The 21,716-nt window shown below is 37.5% G+C and overlaps 1 protein-coding gene across 1 annotated transcript; it reads right to left on the bottom strand.

Moving 5' to 3' along the window:
* Positions 1–6,824: 6,824 nt before the first annotated feature.
* Positions 6,825–16,245, bottom strand: LOC140241684 (uncharacterized). The gene is made up of 6 exons (XM_072321427.1): positions 16,190–16,245; positions 13,112–13,244; positions 11,384–11,552; positions 10,422–10,605; positions 8,491–8,858; positions 6,825–6,957 (listed from the first exon to the last, which is right to left on the bottom strand). The coding sequence occupies exons 1-6, from the start codon at positions 16,218–16,220 to the stop codon at positions 6,916–6,918; spliced, it is 927 nt and encodes a 308-aa protein (XP_072177528.1). The 5' UTR covers positions 16,221–16,245; the 3' UTR covers positions 6,825–6,915.
* Between the last annotated feature and the right edge of the window lie 5,471 nt (positions 16,246–21,716).

Below are 21,716 nucleotides of genomic sequence, written 5' to 3' on the forward strand. Positions count from 1 at the left end.
CCTAATGGTCACACGAGATGCTGTCCTACCTAGAGCTGTATATTCAAGTCTTGAGTAGGCTTTTGCCCAACTATGTGACATGAGCTTCTGAACATCCCTGAACCTACCAATACTATTATTCTCAAGTTCCCATCTTCTGTAGTGGTTACAGCAGTGGACAAAATGGGAAAAAAAGCAATGAAGGGGACCTCAAACAGCACTTGGCCTGTTGTATCCAAGCGTGACAAATGCCAAATGTTATCACAATGTTGATTCCTCATAGGAATGTAGCATATAGTTACCAGTACTATGCCATATCTCGTCACACCTCAAGGCAGCTGGAATTGTTCAAAGACGTTGAAAAGCAATTCAAGTTGACATCCTCCTGTATTTTAATACCATTACTAGTATATTGATGTCTACTGGCTCAAGCTGAAAGAGGTCATAAAATTCTGATATGCCCAGTGCCATATTAATAGGATAAAGTGTGGTTGAAATTTTGAGGGATTAAATTAGTGGCTTTTTACTTTATAGCTACGTGTACTAGTATTTTTATTCAACTGTATGGCTTATTTGCATATTAGTATGTCTTGAAAAGTTACGAACAAATTTTGATTTCAGGTTAGGACCTTTGTAGGAGGAGGAATAGGTGCTTTTATAGTTTTAGGTAGTTTTCTGCAGTGTATACATGTACCATGAGCTGGATTCAGGAGACACACTGTACTGTGAATGAAGCATGCACAGGTCCATGGAAACAGTCAGTGACCCTGCCGTCGCCTCGGCAGAGGTTTGTGCTCTCTGTGTGCTTCTAGTTTTCACATGTTTTAAATGTCATTTCATGAAGCGAGGATGTGGCTTAATGATTACATGGACAAGAAAAAGGTTATTTGTTATGAATATATGTTAAGAAATTTATTGTTGCTGAAAATGGTGAATGAATTAAAAGTGCAATCTTTCAACTCCTCTCTAGAGACCTGTGCCAAAAGCTCAAGAGTTTCAGTTTCACCTTGGTAAGCACCCCTTCTTTCATCTGAAGCACATTGTGTGTGAGGCCTTATGAGGGTGTTCATTGTGAACTTATATGCATTGATATACCAGTGAACTCCTTTTACTGTATAATGAACACTGTTAAATCAAAATTCTTGTTACAATGAAATCAAAATTCTGGTCCTGATATTACCATCTATATATCTTCATTCTTTACTGTTCAGCTGTAACAAAATTTTGATATAATGAAAGAAAAGTGCCAGGACTTCGTTATGACGGGAGTGCACTGGTACTGTATCATGTTGTATGGGTTTGTCAAATACCAGTCGGTAATCATATAGACATGATCACACGACAGCCAACCATTTGTTATGTTTTCCCACAGATGAAGCATTTTTGGGGAATGTTCTTCCATGACAGAATGTTCTTCCATGACAGAATGCTTCTGTGTGAACAAATGACAAATGAGGGAAGCAGCGTGTAACACAATTTGGGAACACACTGTGTGCATGAGGTGATAATTAAACACTGCAGCTGTGTAAAACTGTGCATGGCTTACTAGATGCTGGTAATCCTAGGTAGATTGAAGGTACATGTACCCAGTAAAGCATTACTCTTTTAAGTGATGTGAATAGCCCACATCATAGATAATGACTTCAGTTGTGAGAAATATACAGACCATTCTAATGTCAGGGTTCGAATTGCTAATTTTAGGTTTTGGGGTCGTCATCGGGGAAATTATAACCTCCCTCAAAAGCTTTTCAGTTCCCTTGGATGGGTATTTTGTGTATCTCTTACGATGCCAGTCAAGTTTTTAACATGTAATATTTGATGAGGGTATATTTTGTGCACAGCGCCCATCTGATATTAACTAGTGTACTGAAGTCATATACCTCTGGCTGTGTGCTACCTTTTGGTACTGAAGTGAATGAAACTGTTAAACTCATGTGGTAGTGGTTTACTCTGTGGTATACTCGGGGAGTTGGGAATGAGACTCTCTCCTGCCTCCCTGGTGCATTGTATACTGCATTGCATGCACATTGTATTATGAAATATATCTACATGTATATTTTCTTGTTTGTTCTTTGCAATCAGAAATAATATGAAGTCTATACTTGATTAAAAATGAATCATTTTACAAAATACGACAAAAGTCTTGTTCTAGTCTTATTTGAGCTATCTATGAGTGATCGAATGCTTGAAATAGTGTGGTGGATAGCATATAAAGTGTTTATGAATAGCATACACTCACTGATAGCTATGACAATATACCCATTATCTATGAATGAATCCAACACACAGACACTGTCAAAAGACATTGTTAGAATTGATGCTATATTTATTCTTTTATATAAAATAAACATACAAATTCATATTCATACACTGATATACTCATTTGCATTAAAAAAAATCTACATACACATACCAATCTTACCACCAAACTATATAAGTACACACATTTCCATGCATACATACATTTTTGTCACATAACTAGAGCAATGATTGTTTTAGTGTAACAGGCAGCACTCCAATGGCCCAAATTATTGTGTAGTTTCCTTCATGCTTGTACTATCTTCCTACAAAATGAAAATATATGTGACTTTAGAAAAATGCCTCTTTGTGTTTGCTGCAGTTAAAAAAAGACAAAAATATGATTGTAGACTCAAGATAAAAAAGTGTAAGCATAATCATACATTACAATGCCCCTCTGAAAACAAAAACAGAACATTAAATCCCTCCTCTTAGATTATTGTGCTGGACTTGAGTAATGATAGAAAAGTAGTTTCATGTCTTATGCACATTTACACTGTAGACCATTCAGTTATGGTGCTGGTTTCCACCTCTGAAATTTTGTTGGGGTTTTGTGGTGATAAGAATCATAATGAATCTTAAATTGTGGCTGACAGGTCACTCAAAAATATATAAATACCAAATTGCCGAGCATACTATAGTGCTATATCTGTGGGTAGCCATGATGACTTCATAACAGAATTCTTAAAGCTTTAGAGTTTCAACGAGTGAAAGTTTTTATTAGCTGAAGTATTTAGTCACCAACAATAGGTGAGAAACATATTAGCTGTGATGCTGACAAGTGTCTGAAGGATGAAACTTGACTCCACAAGAAAATTTTGATATTTGAACATTTCAAGGAACACTGATTTCATTGAAGGTACATACATCCATGCTACATTTTCCAAAATGCTCTCTCTGATAAACTATTCTTCTATATGCCAATTTCATCTGCTTTTTAAACTTGTGTCTGCATGAATTCCCTGTTGAAAACTCAGGCACACCCACACATTTTACTTGAAAACCTAAACTATCCTTTGGGTTACTGTACACAAGCTTTGTGAAAGAAGCATACATAACCTTTGAATACAACACTCATTTAATATGATCCCCTTTTATATTTGTAATTTAAACGAAATAATGTAAAATGAAATGAAACTTGTAGGCATCATTTTACACAAGCCTAACAAGTTGCTGAAAACATAAGCTTGTCTTCATTCTAAAAATTTCCATACTTTGATACTGTTGTTCCACAACCTGCAAAACTGCAAATTGTGAATGTCCTGAAATTTTTTTTAACTTTTTTGAACAAGTCAAGAAAGCTCAACATACACTTGTACCTGTACACAAAGAATGTCACCCTCTATGCAAAATCTCGGCATTTTACATCACATAATCACAACATCTTGACATCTTGATATGACATCAGTCTGAGCTCAATAATGTCTATAGCCTTTTGCAAAGGCAGCTCGCTATAATTTCAGCACATGCACACAAAGAGCAATGGACTCGCACACACAGCGCGCAACTGGTGAGCTGCGAGAGTGCTCCCATCCGATCTCTGTGTGCGCGTGAGTCCACCGCCCGTTGTATGCGAGTCCATTGCGAGCTGCCTTTGCAAAAGGCTATAATGTCTACCACTACCAGGGGCTACAGGACATTGCAGATGATGCACAGGAGTCAGCCAACCCTTCAGCTAGAAAGAGGCATATAAGGGACAAGTAGATATACAAAACTACAAATTTTGGCGTGACCTTGATCAACAAAATAATGTAATGGCAAATACAACAACAACAGCAACAACAACAACAACCCTAAATATTTGGATTTATATTTGGCATTTCAAGCTTGGTTACGAATAATCATCATTATGTCTCTGTCAACAGTGATGAAATGTATACATTGTATGATGGACTGAAGTGCTTACATCTCTAAATTTGTAAACTTTTACATTACTTTTCAGCAGTGATCTTTAAGGCAAATTAAGCAGTGATTGGTGTGTTTGTTTTCATAAAGCATGGTGCAATTCAAATTATGCACTGTTACTATGTACACCTACAGTGTACTAGGAAGACAGCAATTTATAATATATTGCATGGCAATGAGGGGAATATCAAACTATATTGCCTCAGAAAGAAACATATTGCACTGGTCACAGACAAACTGCATTGTGTCTTCATAAACATGTAGTGCAATATTCTCTGATTTCCCCTTGAAATGAAAGTCTACAGGACATGATAACTATGATGTATCTTCTTGGGGACAAAAATGTAAAGGTATGAGCCATATGCAGAATTATGACACAATCCATTGTCAGCACTTAATGCACTATAATTTAAACAGTTTCCATGCATGCATCACATATGAATACATCATTATCTCATTTTTACACTTTACTCCTGACACTTTGCATTGTTTAGAATAGACATGTCATATAAACCCTCAGCATATATGACAAACAAACAACAAAGAATATCTGTACCAAATGAAACTCCTCTTTAACAGAAGGAGACTGTTATTCACAAACAATGGTTTACAAAATAAATACATAAATACTGCCTGCTAATCAGGGCTTTTACTTTTTAGATCTATATCAAAATGCAAATCTGTAAATTAAAATGCTAGATGAACATTAAATAAGTATGGATAAGATTGACTTTAACAAAGATATTTGCAGAATTGCATTTAAAAAAAAAGTTATGTAATTCACAATACAAGTAATAAATAATAAAATTTGCATATTTGTAATTACACCTATCTACAGTAATTTCACTATCAACAAGGCTGTATGCAAGGCATTGAATAAGTACTCTCAAACTGTTTATAACAAGTATATTCATTCCCACAACTTTCTAGGCACTTACATATGTCAATTGCATTGTACTGTAGCATAAATTGCATAATCTCCAGATTTAAGAATAAACTTCTCTGCCTACGACACAATCAAAATACTATAACATACTTAACTACTTGCACATTATCTAATTGATAAGACAATACAGCATATTTCACATGGTGTAAAAACTGCTTCAGAGAAAATGGCATACACTTTTAGACAAGGTCTACAGTACATACCTCATTTTTCAGAATGCTACCTGAGCACACAAGGTCTACTACAGTATAGTCAAAACAAAAGCAAGAAACATTTTAATGTGTCATCAACCCTGCAAATTTCACGGAAAGTCTCTGCTCTACACAAACCAAGTTAAGGTTGCTCATAAACTAGTATCCTTCATGATATCTTATCTTTCATGTACATGTAAAGGTGAGTTTGATGCCTGCTTGATTTACTGTTGGGGCATGTAAAAGGATATTCAAAGCACATCTTCTGTACATAAATGTCTGTGCATTTGGGTCTGAAGTTGCATTACCATGAAATGCAAATGTATGACTTGATTTACTTTTAGGGCATATTAAAGGATAATCTAAATATACCTTCTGTACATAAATGTCTGTGTGTTAGGGTCTAAAGTTGCATTACCATGAAATACAAATGTATTTCTTAGTGTAGTATACTGTAATTTATTATCAATTCAAGCACAAAAGATAAGGTAGGCAAAGTATCCACACCTTATTACTTTCATGTGCCTGAAATGAGGCAAACTTTAGACATCTTGAAATATTCCGTTCTCAGAATCATTGTCAATGGCTCCTTTGCACATTCACTAGAGGGAAACAGCAGGGAGCTGTTCAGTCATTAGTTTGGTACTTGACAACAAGAAACGGACCCACTGGGCCTGTCTTATGTTTCACAGCTAGTGGTGCACTGAGACACGAATCTGTCGACCCTGAAAACATAAAGCTCTCAAATCTCATTTCACCTTTGCAATTGCACAAACTCATCAGTGTTACATAGTGGAAGACTTAAAGTGTTTCGCCAGCACACAATAGAACGCACTGGATAAATGAGTAAATGGCTTGATACCACTTCACTAAAAGCACAACAGGTGTGCTTTGAGTTTCCTGACATTTGGTAAGAGCTAAAAATTGCACTACAATTCAAATATGTATCTGCCTAGCTCAAAACCCATGAAAAGACGCATATTAGGGTTCGATTTTGGTTGACTGACTCAAATTTGTACAGTTTGTCCTACCTGGAAGAGTTATCTTTCTTTTCTTTTTTTTCTTTTTTCGCCTACTGTCAAAATTTGGCAATTTAAAACAAAACCAAAATTGAGATGTAGAAAGTTTTTCAGGACCACATTTTTCTAGGACAGGCACTACTTTCTTTGTGAAATAGAACATGTTTTCATTGATACTTATGAACAATATGCCCGAGTGACTCTAATCTTTGAATAATTTTTTCTCCCTTTCCAATGAAACTGTGCATACTAACTCTCTCTTACTGCAATCACTTTTTGAATGGGCTAAGATGACTTTGAATGATTTAAATAATGCAGAAAAGTAGAAATTACTTTCGGCCAACTTTTTGTTGGGTTCAAGCTGTGTGGACACATATTGGCTTTCCAGTAATGGTACTGCTCTCTTCAGTATGTAGGCAGTATTCACAGGTCTACTCTACTGGTTATGTCAAGGCAAGACAAAAAGAAAGAAAGAAAAAGAAATTCATGCCATTTTTAAGAGGATAAAGGAGGAGTTGCTCACTGTTGAGTATCATCTGTGATATCTGTACATCATTCTCCCATACCAGAGGAAACTTTATGTCCCTGGTTTGAGATGTGCTGGGACATACCTCCAGATCTGTGTGAAGAAAAGGAACACAAGCCATACTGTACATTTCTTGAGGTACAATGTATGTAGATGGGTGATAAGTACATGAAACATAATCACTTGGGACTGAAAAAATCACTTGGGATGGAACAAATACTGGAATGTAACAGAACACCATACTGGATTGAATTCATTAGCTTATTGTCAAATTTGAATACACCTCCTGAAGACTCCTTACTCCTTTGGGCTCTGCCAATGCATTTTCATGAAAGCAAACTGTACATTCACCTTGAAAAAGCTGAATCGTAAGATTTGTATGACACTTACGTCATCAAAGATCGATCCTATATAAAGACTGCTGCAGAACAGAAAATCCTCATATTCAGACTGCTGTATAATGTGCCACATTTCATAACTGTCCTGTATACGCCATATATTTAGCGAGTCTAAATTTTCACAAATCGGGACTTCCCAACAATTTCACGAGTGGTTAAGTTCACGATCGTGGAGTACTGTACTAAACGGAGAAATGTACAACAAGTGTATATGTGTGTGTCACATTCATATCAGGATCAGAGTCATTATTTTCACGTGTCTTTAATTTTGCGAATAGCACCTGACTCGCAAAATTCGTGAAGATAAAAACCTCGCGAAATATTCTGCGTGTACAGTACTTATCCTGTTGCTCATTACTGACGGAAAATTTGAATTTCTTAAACCAAATATAAAGTAATGCTAGACTAATCAATGTACGTACCCACTGCTATTTAACTGTTCTTTCTATTTTCTTTTTCATCTCCTCACCATTTCCTGATTTTCCCTATCATTCAAATAATCATTATTACTGTCATCATTATTACCCCACATACACAATGAATACATCAACTTCAGAAAAAAATAGGAAATTAAAGAACTTTGAAAGCACAGACCTCCAATATTTAAGCAGCAAATTTCCACCCACCATGTAATTTCCACCCTACATCTTAGTCCTACATCTATATCATCTGCATTATTAGATTCCTTGACCATCAAAACATATCCTTAGTATTTGGAATCACACAAATATCTTTGTTGGTTAAATCTGGCCATTTTGATATTCTGGAGCTATATCCACATTTGCTGAAAAAGGCCTTATTTCCCAACAATAAAGAATCCTTCAAAAAAAAATTTTAATTCCTCTATCCAGACAGTGATCCAAATCATGACCAAGATTTATTCATTTGTTCCTAGTGTCATTATCAACTTTTCCTCATCTCAAATTTTCATCAAAATATGTCAATAACTTTTTGAGTTATTCTGAAAACAAACAGAAAAGTGTCCAAAGCTGGCAACATCTCATAACCTTCTTGGCAGAGGTAATTAACTCTTCATGTGCCATGTTCCACCTGACTCAGTCGAAGAGGTGCCAAGTTTGTATATTTTGCTCAAATGAACAAACCCGCCCAAATCGATCCATAACTCACCAAATGATACAGTACAATGAAAGCGTCATTCAAGATTCCATTCCAGACACATTGGTGCATTAACTGAGAGGGCATTTTGAAAAGACAGGTTCCAGCTCACCTTTCCGTCTTCTGCCCACTTGCCGTCCACCTTCTTCCACTTTGTTTCCACCAGGCCCTTCTTCTTCAGCAGCGAGGCGGCGACCTGACGCATGAAATGCGACACGAGCGCCAGCTCATGGAGCGTCTCCCGGTTGAGGTACAGCGAAATCTGCTGCAGGATGCCGTACGGAAGCTGGCAGAGATTCAGTGACTCCTCCGGCAGGGGCGAGAAGGGGGCGGGCGAGAGGGGAGCGGGAGAGGTGGGGGAGAGCGGTGTCTCGCCCTCGTTTTCTGTTTCCGCTTCCTCATCATCCCTTCTCAGTTGCCATGGCACAGTGTGCAAGGGATCCCACTTGGCATGTGCCTCTTTCTTATTGGCCGCTGAGCCTGAACAGAGAGAATAGTCAGTAAGCACAGAATATCAATTTTAGCTGTATAATCGTTGACCAAAAAAAAAAAAAAAAATCACCTTGTTTACATCTATTCAACAACTTAACAAAAATCCCTACGAATTGTTTACAACATGCTCTACCTGGCGGGGACACTATGAAGAAATAAAGTGACCAAGGAATGGTTTGCAAACAGTGCCTGCTTACGATGTGATCATTTGAGCACTGCTATTATTTGCATTTAAAATTTGAAACAAGGCAGAGGTAAAAACAAATGTATAGTGATAGAGAGAAATTGTCTATGATACATACAAGTGAAGAGACTTTTGCTTTAATGGTATAAAGCAAACATTCGATGTGCCATTGATATTATCTATTAACCAATTTTACATTTTCCTTATCAGTTCACATACTGTATACGCTGTTATTTTCGCGAATTTCGCGAGCTTTGGGCTGATTGCGAAATTAAAGACACGCGAAAATATTACCCCGTCATACCTTATGTACAAATTGATGACAAAATCGAGTGCGTACGGTGCCACCGATTCTGGAAGTGCAGTACGATGATAAAAATGCATCAAAATGTGCAATCTCCGTGCTACGTTACCCTATGCAAACGAACACCGGCTCGACGTGGTTGTTGGGTGAGGCCTAGGGATGCATGTAAAACTTTCGCTAGCGCTATACATGGTCTAGCGCAGCTCTGAAACTTTGTCATCTACATCTATTTATTGCAACATTTGGTAGGTACTTGTGAATGCCGTGTGTGAGTGTCTCACTGCAAATTCCCTTAATTATTGTTTCATTTTATAAATCTTCTACTAACAATTAGCTGTGTCTTTTCTATTGTAATGTTTGGGAAGTCACAATGCAAATGGAAAAACGTTACGAGTACGTTGGCAAGTCTTTGAACGTGTTTACTCTGGCTTGGCAGTGACCCTACTACTACTAGCATTAATCGCGAATTTAACAACACGCGAAAATGCCACTGATACCGTGATTCGCGAAAATATCTGTACGCGAAAATATTGGCGTATACAGTAATCATACAAAGACACAGACACAGCATAACAACTGTATGAGATATAGAGTTCAGCCAAAGAAATTTAAAAGAAGAAATGCAACAAGTGGCTTGACAAATACATGTACATGGTGTCCAAGAGAGAAGAGCAATTTCTGACAGCATCTAAAACTAGTGCAAATACAATGTGTAGGCCAGTTCACAGTTACGATCTGAGCATGTGCAGATAAAGGTCATTGCAGACCTTCTCTTGAAATGGATTTGCAACTGAGGAAATCAGAACCTAGATAGGGCTTCTTGACAACTGTGTTGTAAATGAACCAGGTGCAGATTGGTATTTACAGGTGAATGTGCATTCTTTTCAGCAACATTAACAAAAGCCATTCATGCAGCACTGACATGTAAATTCACACTGCCTGCATTGCTCTTTTCAACTGCTCTTCTTGAAGACTATTCCATGTATTGCAAAGTCTGTGGTTGGAGAGGTCATTGCAGACTAGTGCTAACTGTGAACTGGCTTATTGCTACCTTCAGTCTTACTTGAACCCTGGTCCGTACTGTCCACTGATTGGTCAGTGTTGTCCTGGATCGTCAACTTGTCAATGTCCGGAACCTTGCCCTCCATCCTCTCCAGCCACTCCTTCCGCCGTTCCGCCAGCACCGGTTCGCAATGCTTCTCATGGTCGCCATGGTAATGACTGTCCATCTCGTCTGCTGCTACAGACTGTCGGCAAGAAGGGGCATGGTGGGCACTTTCAATATCATTAACTCGTCATTGTGATGACGATGATTATAACTGTACCCGTTGTTAACATTATCATTATCATCATCATATCATATTCTCAAAATCATTACCATCATCATTATCATCCTCAGGCTCATCTGACTGACCAACACTTTCAAAGTGCCTTCTGAATGAGAGACAAGACACTTTTGCTCATAATTTGGGTAAAAAGTTTATATTGTAGGAACAAAATTTTTGTATACGGTCATCAATACGCTGTTTATCCACACCATGTTCCTTGCTTTTAGTATTCATGCCCTTGTGCATTGGACCTATTTGCCCACTCTTGCTTCTTTACTGCAATGTCTATCTTTCTCCACTTTGCCTCGGACAAAAATAAATCTCATTCCTGTTTTGTAATCTACCTATCCCATTATTGAAGCTTAGGTCTGATGTGTTAGGGTTAGGGTTATTTATCATGACTTAGTACTATATCTTATCATGCATATATTCAATATTATTGTAAATTTGGTTGTGAATTCTGTGAATTCAAATAATGCAAAGCAACTATATCAGCCTTCAAGCTGCAGGATTGTTTTGCTATATCTAACCCAACAGACCACATACATCTATACATTTTTTTTTTTTACATCTTGCCATGGATGAACAAATCAGGCAGTAAACAAATGATCACTTGTTGAAAAATCCAGAGCACTCTCCACCATACCAACTATCAATGTCTTTACTAGTACTGACGTTCAATGACATGTTCACTCACATGACCACACATGATGACGTGGGCGGGGCAATGTCTGAGATGGACCTTGAATAGCTCCCTTGTCACCTTCGTCTGGCAACCCAGGGAGGAGTTCACACAAGCGATCTTCACATTGGGGCACAGGAGGCTGTGATCATCTGCCTTGCATTCGTGGAAGTACGCTCCACAGCTAGATGTGAACACAACAAATATGACACCAACTTTTTCATGACAGTAAAGACAAGAACATCAACATTAAAGGTAGGGAATCCCATTTGCATGCCTTAAATGAAGAGTTGTATAAATACAGTGGTATGTTGAAGAGAGTATCATTTTAGAAACTCCCATTAAGTATTGAAAGTGGAAGGTAACATTTAGTACATTTTTATTGACCGTTAGATTTTGAATTGAATCTTTTTCGGGCTCACCGTAAATTCCAGTACATTACTAGGCTACCTTTGCAGACCCATGCACTGCATGTGTATCCATCATGTATATTTTGTGAAGAAAGTTCATCAAAACTTACAATAATTTCTATATACATTCTTGCCACACACTCTATATGTTATTACATCAGCTCTTATACTTTTAGATTTGTGTTTATTGATAAAAAAAATACAGAAGACAGCAACAAAAAGGCTTAAGTGTGGCTGACACACAGAACTACTGAGTAGTTGAGTTTTGTGCATTATTCAAATTGTAGATAACTGTTGACTTCCAAATTTCTCAGCAGTGGCCTAAACAAGTCCCTAGGTTCATATTTACTGTTTTGCTGCATTTTGGGAGGTCTGTAAAAGGTATTCCCTACCTTTAATGAAAAGACAGTGATAGTGCACCACCTTTACATGGTATGAAAGACGCTAAATGCACACAAAGCCAGCTGCACATAGAACAGGGTGTATCCTTTAGAATAATACTTCGTCAAGTTTCTTAATGCATTTTTTACACTTTATCCTTTTTTAAAAGTCACATTGAACATGTACAATAACATTCATAGTCAATAGTGCACATTCCCCAGTACCAGCTCTGTGATGTTATACAGTATGATTGACCCAAATTGATTTTAAGATCATGATACAGCTTGACCCCGCTTACAGTGCGAGGCTCGGTCGTGGACGAGCCCTCCTTCATTTCAGTGTAAACGTGCAAAAGGCCAAATGCGAGGCCAAAATTGGCCTCGCATTTGGCCACGCTCTGGAGGTGGTCTTGGCCGCGGCCGAACCGCGGCCGAGCCCGGCCTCTTCTTGGTGTAAACACAAACTGGGCCAAATGCGCAGCCAATTTTAGTCTGGCTTCCAGACCCTCTGCCTGTACTATTTTGCTTTTCACGATATTAACCCCCTCAACGTCGAAAACTAGTATAGTTTAAGGTGGTTTTGTCCTGCAAATGATTTTTCCTTCGGCAAAGGCCTTTGCCCGAACGGCGACTTCGTCGCCACGGAATCCAGTTGGCAAAGGGTCTGAAAACTAGGCTATACCAAATTGCATTTGTTTACAAGCAGAGCGCCACTACGACAAAATATTGAAAGGTTTGAATTAAAAGCGCGGCCGAGCCCAGCAGTGTAAACGGACAAAATTGCGGGGCTCGGCTCGGCCGCGGCTCGGCCCAGCCCCGCACTGTAAACGGGGTCCTTGATACAGCTTGTATTACACTAATGTTGCAGAAAGAGTAATGCATGACAAGTAAGGCCCATGTTCATAGAAGATAAGTACACTAGAAACAAGTTTATAGACAAACAAATCTTGTACCTGAATGGGCATTCCATGTGGGAACAGGATACTCCAGGCTGGATGGAGACATGGCATCGTTTCAAAACACAATTTATGCAGTGCGAGTGGAGACCAAGTTCTTCCAGTGTTGGCTCCCTGTCATTCTCCACTTCTGTCAATCAAATCAGGACAACAGAAATAAACAAAGAGTTGTCAGTCCAAGGAAAACCCAGAAATATATGTAGCTTCACATCTACTCTCCAGTGTCCCATGTACGTACAGTATGTATACACAAACTGAGTAAAATTATTGAAAATGCAATTTTTCCTATTTCTGGCTAAAACTTCATCTAGACAGTTCTGCAATGCCATACAAAGTAGTTCAATATCCTTGAAAAATAATTTTCTCTGGTTCAAACAACTTGAGCATGTGAGAATACATGCATGGGTAGTCCAGCATTGTCTTAATGAATTTTAACAAAGAATATGAATGCAGCATACATATCTTTGGACAATGCTGTATATGCCAAATATTTCGAGAACAATTTCAAGAATTTACAAGCACAACCTTTACAGGTAAATTGTGATCACAGTCCCCTGCACATATCTTTCAACGGTACATGCTTCGGCTATGGGGGCATGGGGTGATGACGTGCGGGCAGTTTTTTTTCAAGTGCACATCTACTCAAGGTACAATACTTTCAGGGATGTAGTCTGTACAAAATATGCAAAAAATAAAAAAATAAAAACAACCTTAACTACAGTGACGTGTGGAGCACTCAACTACAATGTATACTGCATATTAACAATAGATATTATACCATGTAGAGTAATACAACAACCCTGTTTGCGGCAGGCATTGTACATACAGGGTGCCTATTTGCGGCCAGCAGGCCATTTTATTCATCAATGAAAAGGCCCAATCAAGTGTCACTTCCCATAACATTTACGAGTAACTCTTGCTTGTGTTCTAAAGTGGGACTAAGCACACGTATGATGTTCAATAGCTGTTCTATTGATGAATAAAAGTGCCTCTGCCAGACAGTGGTAGGCCTACCCTACCGCATACAGGGTTGTTTACTCTGTTAGTCAGTTTCACCAAGGAGGTTTTATACATGGAGTTCCAACTGGCTGTAATTATTCAAACAGTTGTCAGATTTCTATTGATGTACAAAAGAATTCCACAGGTGCACTAACGTGCCTTCGATGATCATCGTTCGACGACGCTGTCTTGCTGAGCAATCTGAAGATTCATTTTGAACGTTATATCATAATGTTGGCCATATTTTGCTTATTTAAAATTTATTAAATGAAATGAAATTTCACTCAATGATAAAGCATGTAAAACAAAAGTCAATCCCATCCAGAAATTTGTGCAAAAGTGTAAATCAGAGCTGTATCATGTGAAAATGTTTAAAACTGTACCATCCTGGCAAGATGGTTTTATCCCTTTTCTGCCAATTTCCACAAATGAAACTAATGTGGACTAATCTTCAAGTATAATTCTTCATTGTTAGATACTGTACGAGCTGAAATTTTCGCGGTGGTTTTTTCGCGAATTTCGCGAATCGCCTTTGAACCGCGAAAATAACAACGCGCTAATAGCTAAGTTCTGTTAGACCCTCGCAAACCGCGAAATTAACAACACGCGAAAATGTCCTGCAAGTAGCAATTCGCGAAAATATCTGTACGCGAAAATTTCAGCTTGTACAGTAATGTATATGATATCAGATTAGTGCCTGGGTATGCCTAGTTGAGTAATTTTCATCTTTATTTCAACATTTTTTGCTCAATTTCTATTCGCGCATCCTCGTGTCTGTACCACCTACCTTAATTATAAGAAGGGATAGCGAAAAGTAATTACCATCAAAAAGACATATCTTTCTTTGAAAGTGGCTGGTGATTATGCAATGAGACACGAGTCAATTGTCTTCGTATCTGCACAGCAGATCCTGTTTGGCACATGCTCCTTGGCTTCACTATTTACAAGAGAGCTGAATGGTAAACCCCAAACTCCTTTTCATATAACATTACTGCAAAACAAGAAATGTCCGCATGCATTTTAATGTTGCATATTTTGTGAGAGCCCAGATGCAAGATTCTTGAAATAAAATTGCATGCAAAAGTTTAGGGGGCTAAACTGTAGTTACCGGTACACTAGCCCGACCAAACGCTGTTAATACGCTACGTGAATACGTTACGTATGTACAGCGGCGACTGGGCCGTGTATAGTTACCGGTACACAAGGCTTCTAACTGCAGCACAGCCATGGCAAATTCATCCCCACTAAAACTGAAATATTGAAATATTACAATTAAGTAATATGATTAAAATTAGGTGGCTTTGTAAAGGTTGCGTTAGAGTTGAGGGTGAGTTAACCTCATCTCAGCCCAGCCCCGGGGCGCCCTTCACACAGGGACTCCCAATATTGGAGAAGACGTGGCGCAGATAAATCAGACTGACTGAAAAGCGCCAATAAACACCACCACCACCACCAACAACAACAACAACAACACAGTTACACTGTGAGTGGGTGGGAGCTTCGCGTTCGGGATGGTTGCAGTTTATTTAGGTTAGTTTAGGGCAGAATATGGAATAGGGGCTGTGCTGAAGTTAGAAGCACAAAATAATTTTGCCCCCTAAAACCCATGCAGTCCCAGGATAGCCTCACAATTTTGACTGACTGTGGGATGGTTAAGCATGATGTTAAGAATCCAATGTACATAATGTACGTTACGGCATGCCTACGTTACTAAAAGGCCTATTAAACTATAACATGAACGTGGGCCACTGCAATCGCAACAGTCACACCACCATAATAGTATACCACAAACACAACACAAGACAGAGAAGTGCAGGGCCGATCGAGCGAGGCAGGCGTACTCGACCCATCCCACTCCCTGCACTGGATGGAATACGCAACACGGGCAACACACTCTGTAGGGATAAACGCCAAGCCTATGGCGAGGCGAAGATTGACGACGCCGTGGGTTCACACGAAATCACTTGCTTATCATCATCAACCTAGAATCTAATCAAGTGCCGCCATAGCATAGATTGAAAACACGTCAGTTAAACGTGTACAATATCGTGTACAATATCGTGTGCTGCAACTTACGCGGTACGACTTGTTGACCTTGGTTTTCCATCTTCTTTTCGTGGCGTGATCCTTCCCCGCAAGATAGCTCTGCATGCACTTGAATGTGCGTAAACATGGACATATAAACAAGTACGGTCGGTACGTAGATCAAGCTCCGGGTATGGTTGTGCACGTACAACACGAAATTGTACCTAACAACTTCCGGATACACGCTAATAGATATAGATCTACTGAGTAGTTTCCAGACGGTGGTTTTTGTTGTTGTTTTTTTCCTGCTACTGTTAAAAAAAAAAAAAAAAAGTTCACATTCAACTTGCCTTGGGAGGGAGTTTGAATAGCGAAATGAACTGCCCAGCTTCTGTATGCAACACAATGTTGACTTGTGTACGTTACATATAGTTTTGGTTGAGACCCAACTGCAGCTTTCTGACCAGTAATGAGAAACCTCTTATGAAATCGGAAAGAGAATGTAATTCCAAGAGGGATTCAAAGTTTGATAAAAATTGGTTTTGGAATGGCTGAGATATCCAAAAAGAGCAATCCTAATAAAAGCTGGGACCAACCTTTTATCAGGATTGCTTTGTTTTACTTTGTTTTTGGATGTCTCAGCCATTCCAAAACCGATTTTCATCTAACAAACTTTGAATTCCTATTTAATGGTATGCTCTGCATCATTTATTAAAATAAGTGGTTTCTTGGTAGGTCAATCTCGCAACAACAACAAAAAAAAAAAAAAAAAAAAAAAAAAAATAAAAGCCCAATCTTCATCTCCACCAAGACTATATCATTTCCAAAATGTCAAATGAATATGCCTATCTATATAGGCCTATAAATACCAGGTAGGCGATCCCGATCTACATGCCATATTTTCATGATATTACTTATGCAGTAATATTGTTTTCTATCTTTCAAGTTAAATTCCTATATACTTGGTAACGCCTACGATAAATCTTCTAAACCTAGGATTTGCCAGTGACATCATGCCAAGCATTGCTAATAAAGTACTATAATTATGATTAACAACATAAATATGGGATATATGGTCGGGAGTTCCATGCAGGGTTCGTCTTGTGCATTTACCCACTGGGTTGCTGTGAATTTGTTATGCTTGCTTGTTTGTTTGTTTATTTGTTTGCTTGCTTGTTTGTTTGTTTGTTTGTTTGTTTTCTGTACTTACAATGTCCCCCCTTAAAAAAAACAGGAGAGGGTGGGACTTAGAAGTTTCAAAGTTGTCCTAAACAATGATATACACTCAACAACAACAACAACAAAGAAAGAAAGAAAGAAAAGAAAAAGTTAACACTTTTTTCCATTCATAATTATAATTTCATAAAAGATTTTGGTAAAAATCATTGTTTGTAGGCCTGTTATATACCATAAAGGCACTTTAACTGGCTGTCAACCTAGTACATTGTAGGTCAATAAAAAGAGAAACTTTGCACATGAGTGAACACATCCGTTTTTGTCCTCGAAGGCACAAAAGTAAGTTGAAAAGAAAATTAACATGTTGTCTTTCATTGCTCTCCAAGATAACAATGATAACACTGAAGACCACTACACGATGAGAGATATGAATTAAATATCATATGAAGTTTTCGTTCTCTTTATAGCCTCACATAAAAACAAAGTGGGAAACTAAAAGGGGAAAAACAAGAATTTTCTGTCGACTCATACTTCAGATGACATACTGTCCTACTTTGGCAAAAGGAAGCAAGTGACAAAAGTGACATTTCTCGTAAAGGAGCAAAATGTGTCTGTCATTTACACTGGCGTCAATGGACTATCATGATGTCTTATCTAACATATCACTTAGTAGGATGAGTGTTTCTGCATGAAATTTGGCCTGGAAGAAGAGCTCATTATGTGAATTATGAAAACATCAGTAACTCAAATTCGGATGGTATATGTCACTTGCTTCCTTTTATCAAAGTAGGGCAGCATAGGGAGTAAAGCCACAAAAGTGATAACATGGACATAATTTCTTTATTTCAGTCTTTTGATTTAGGAATTTAAGAATTCATGAGACAAATCTAAGAACCGAATATTATTTTCAATTTTCCTTTATATTTGAAATAACAATTCAAATTTCTACCATGTTTGTTAATATTGCTCCTTTTCTTTAAATGTCATTTGAATTTTGATTTGACAGAAGATTCTTCATTTTCCTCCATCATTTTTAGCCTTTCTTTATCTTTAGGGCTAGACATGGACAAAGACATGGAGATTAAAGGTTTACTTCTCAACTTCAACTTAATCCATGTTGTTTCTTATTGTGTTAAATTTGTCTTTTGTTCTCATTGTTACATGGAAGAGCACTTATGATTCACAATTACTTGTTCATATTTGCAATTTTTACTTTGGGCCTTGGAAGAGAAAAACGAAAGTGTTCACTCATGCATAAGTTTCCCTTTGTGTTGACCTATCAGGTTGATAGCAAATGGAATACCTTTAATGTGGTATATGACACATTAACTTTTAGCCAAATAGTGTATGAGAAATATTGATTTGAAAAAGTATTCTCTTTCTTCTTTTTTATTGCTACGTGTATATCATTTCAGTTGCAATTTCGATTTATTTCAGCAACCCTGTCAATGCAATGCATTAACGAAAATACAACAATAATAATATAAGAATTTACGGGAAATTCATACATTTTCTCTTTCATAACAGAGCTGACAACTTGCATTAAACAGTAAGCACGTATACTTAAAGTGCTTCATTTGAAATGACAGCCCTTCCCCATGTTTCCGCATAAATAAAATCAATGGCCTTGCTTGAATCTTATCATGGCAATAACATAGGATACTCTTTTTGTGAGAGTATATAGAGGCTGTTGCTTTGTAACTTTCAGTTCGATTCAACTCAGCTCTATAATTAATGAGAGTAAAGGCTTTTAGTTAACGTTTTGAAGCTTTATTTCTTAACTGTGTACAATGGCAAACTCAGTACATTGAACAATTTCAAAGCCAAACTGCGATTAATAGAGTGCTGTTAACTGTCAGAAATAATCTTATAATACAGTCCTTCCTAAAATTTTTGAAATAGAGGGCAGTTATAAGATAGGGAGATGTTACCTGGGTTTTATCCTGTTTGGTATACCGCTATTAAGTTGTAAATCTTTCGGGCATTCCATGCAAATGAAATAAAGACATATTAAATGTAAAATTTAGGGAGATGCAACTTAAACAAATTATCTGTTTGAGTATAACTAGATTTATTCTCAGCCAATCATACCCAGTCGGGTCTCGGGTTGAAATGATTTAACAATAATTATCATTTACTATTTCTCTTTGAGTTGTGGTATCAAAAAAAAATGTAGTTTTAGTTAATGAATGTGAACGACATTTGGAAAGATTATAGAGATTATCATGATGCACCTGTAAAGCTAGATCAGATCGGATGGAATGCTTAGAAAGAAAAAAAAAATGTCCGCCTGATTTGCATCTTCGATTTAAGAGCATATTCAATGCCATACCAAATTGCCCATTATCACAGGCTATACTGGATAGATAGACTGGATGTGCAATAAAACATTGTAGTTTGCTGATAGTCTGTTACGCATGCGCAAAACATCAATCTCCTGTTGCAAGATGTGTGTATCACTAGAACTCTTTCAGAAATTAGTGATATTGATATATTTAGTTCAGGCATAAGGAGCCTCGTCCAAGTGATGCCACAGCAAAAGACAGACAATCACAAGGTCATGCTATATTTATAGGCTCAACACTGTCTTATTCTTTTGATATCTCACTGATAGTACGGTTAGGTTACAGTATTATCCTTATAGATCAGACTTCTTAAGATCGAACAGAACATTGCATGGCGTTCTACTTTCTGTATCTATGTATGTTTGAATGTGAGTTGAAGTCCATTGTATTTTTGAAATCTGTTTCAGTCGAATAAGGTAGAACCAAATGCTAAGAGAGAGAGAGAGGGGGGGGGGAGGGAGGGGAGAGAAAAGATGGTATAATAGGGATATAAATATTTAACTTTTATAGAAGCAATAACAAAAGATAGCAACATCAAACAAAACTTCATCCAATTATAATCACCGTGGCAACATCTTTTTTAATTGCTTGCATTGCTAATCATCTGTTTGATATGAAATACAAAAATAATGCAACAAACAACAACGACAAACAATGAAAAAGGAGATAATTTTGAGAATTAGTCTTCGTTACGACGCAATTATGTTTGGCAACACTGTCTTCGTGGCATCTGCTGCTATTTGATATAAGATTACAGTAGTAGTAGATGAGTCGTATTTCCATAGTTGCAGGTAGTATCAAAGATATCAAAAATGTATCTTTTATTATCCATGGATTTCAGAACTTCTGTTTTCTTTCTCTATACAGGGCTAGGGGATCGTGAAAGGAGCATCTTGTATTTACAGATCAATCCTCCCATCTCTCTCTCTCCCTCTATCTCCACTCCATCTCTTAATTCTTCATCTCTATCTCTCTCTCTCTCTCTCTGCCCGATACCTTAACCACCTTTTGTTGTTGTTTGTTAACCTAATTTTTCCTTTTCAAAAGTATGTTATTTTCTATACGGAAGCATCGCAAAATTGTCACGAATTTAATTATAATCGGGCTCAAAACATTTAGCGGTCTCAACGATAACAAAAATGGCAACGGCATTCAGTTGTTTGTTTGTTTGTTTGCTTGTTTGTTCATTTTCAATCCGAGAAGATGGCTGGATAGCCCATATCGTAAAGGCATGATAGGAAGGTGATCTGTTTTCGTTACATTGGCTAAAAAAATTACGAGATATTGTTAATGGTAAGTTCAATAAGTTCAAACGGTTACGTCATGGAAAAGCTGACATTCTCTTAAATGGTCACATACATGTTATATAATAATTACAGAGATTTGCAGTCGCATCATAGTCACAGGAAAGATACGTTGTTAAATTTTAGGAAAAACAATACACTCTGTACCAGAGAATGGATAATAATTATTTGGTTAAAAAGATTTGATCCTGAGCAAGTTTTTATGATGGAGGGATAAAAATTGTACATCACATTTCTCGGCCGGAAATCGATACGAGGTAGGAGTCCTTGCTTCAAAGTTTCAACCGCATCATACGAGCGATATTTTCTGCAAATGGGATTTTGTAAAACAAAACATTACTGTAGAAAACTAGTACACCATAATATGTCAACATCAGTCTGAAATTTTCCTACGGTTTTTGACATGTATCAAAAGAGGGTTTCTTTTGTATTAGAATGGTAGACATATTTCCTCAACCCGATAAAAGCCACCATAAATACTCTTGCCCGCAAATTATTTAATGTGGTCTAAAAGGGTTGTTATTCCTCGTGTAAATAACACATTACATTACACTAATGAAATATAATACGTATAAATATAGTGAAACGTCCACCATGCAAATGCATGTGGTATAGTAGACATTCAGTATGAAAAAAATGAGTGGGCTTTGTTTTTTGCCTAACGTATATTTAATTGCGCCATTTGCAAAAATGATTGAAAAATTTATTACTTGGTATAGTTATATAATATGAGCAAGGGTAGTTCGACATCCA

Source organism: Diadema setosum, chromosome 18 (assembly GCF_964275005.1).
Source record: "Diadema setosum chromosome 18, eeDiaSeto1, whole genome shotgun sequence".
NCBI classification, from domain to species: domain Eukaryota; kingdom Metazoa; phylum Echinodermata; class Echinoidea; order Diadematoida; family Diadematidae; genus Diadema; species Diadema setosum.

Excerpts from the sequence above, each read along its gene's own strand:
- LOC140241684 (XM_072321427.1), bottom strand. The coding sequence starts at position 16,220 with ATGGAAAACCAAGGTCAACAAGTCGTACCGC. Across the intron at positions 10,606-11,383 it reads ACGTCATCATGTGTGGTCAT|TCTGTAGCAGCAGACGAGAT; the intron begins GTGAGTGAACAT and ends TCTTGCCGACAG. Across the intron at positions 8,859-10,421 it reads CAGTACGGACCAGGGTTCAA|GCTCAGCGGCCAATAAGAAA; the intron begins GTAAGACTGAAG and ends CTCTCTGTTCAG.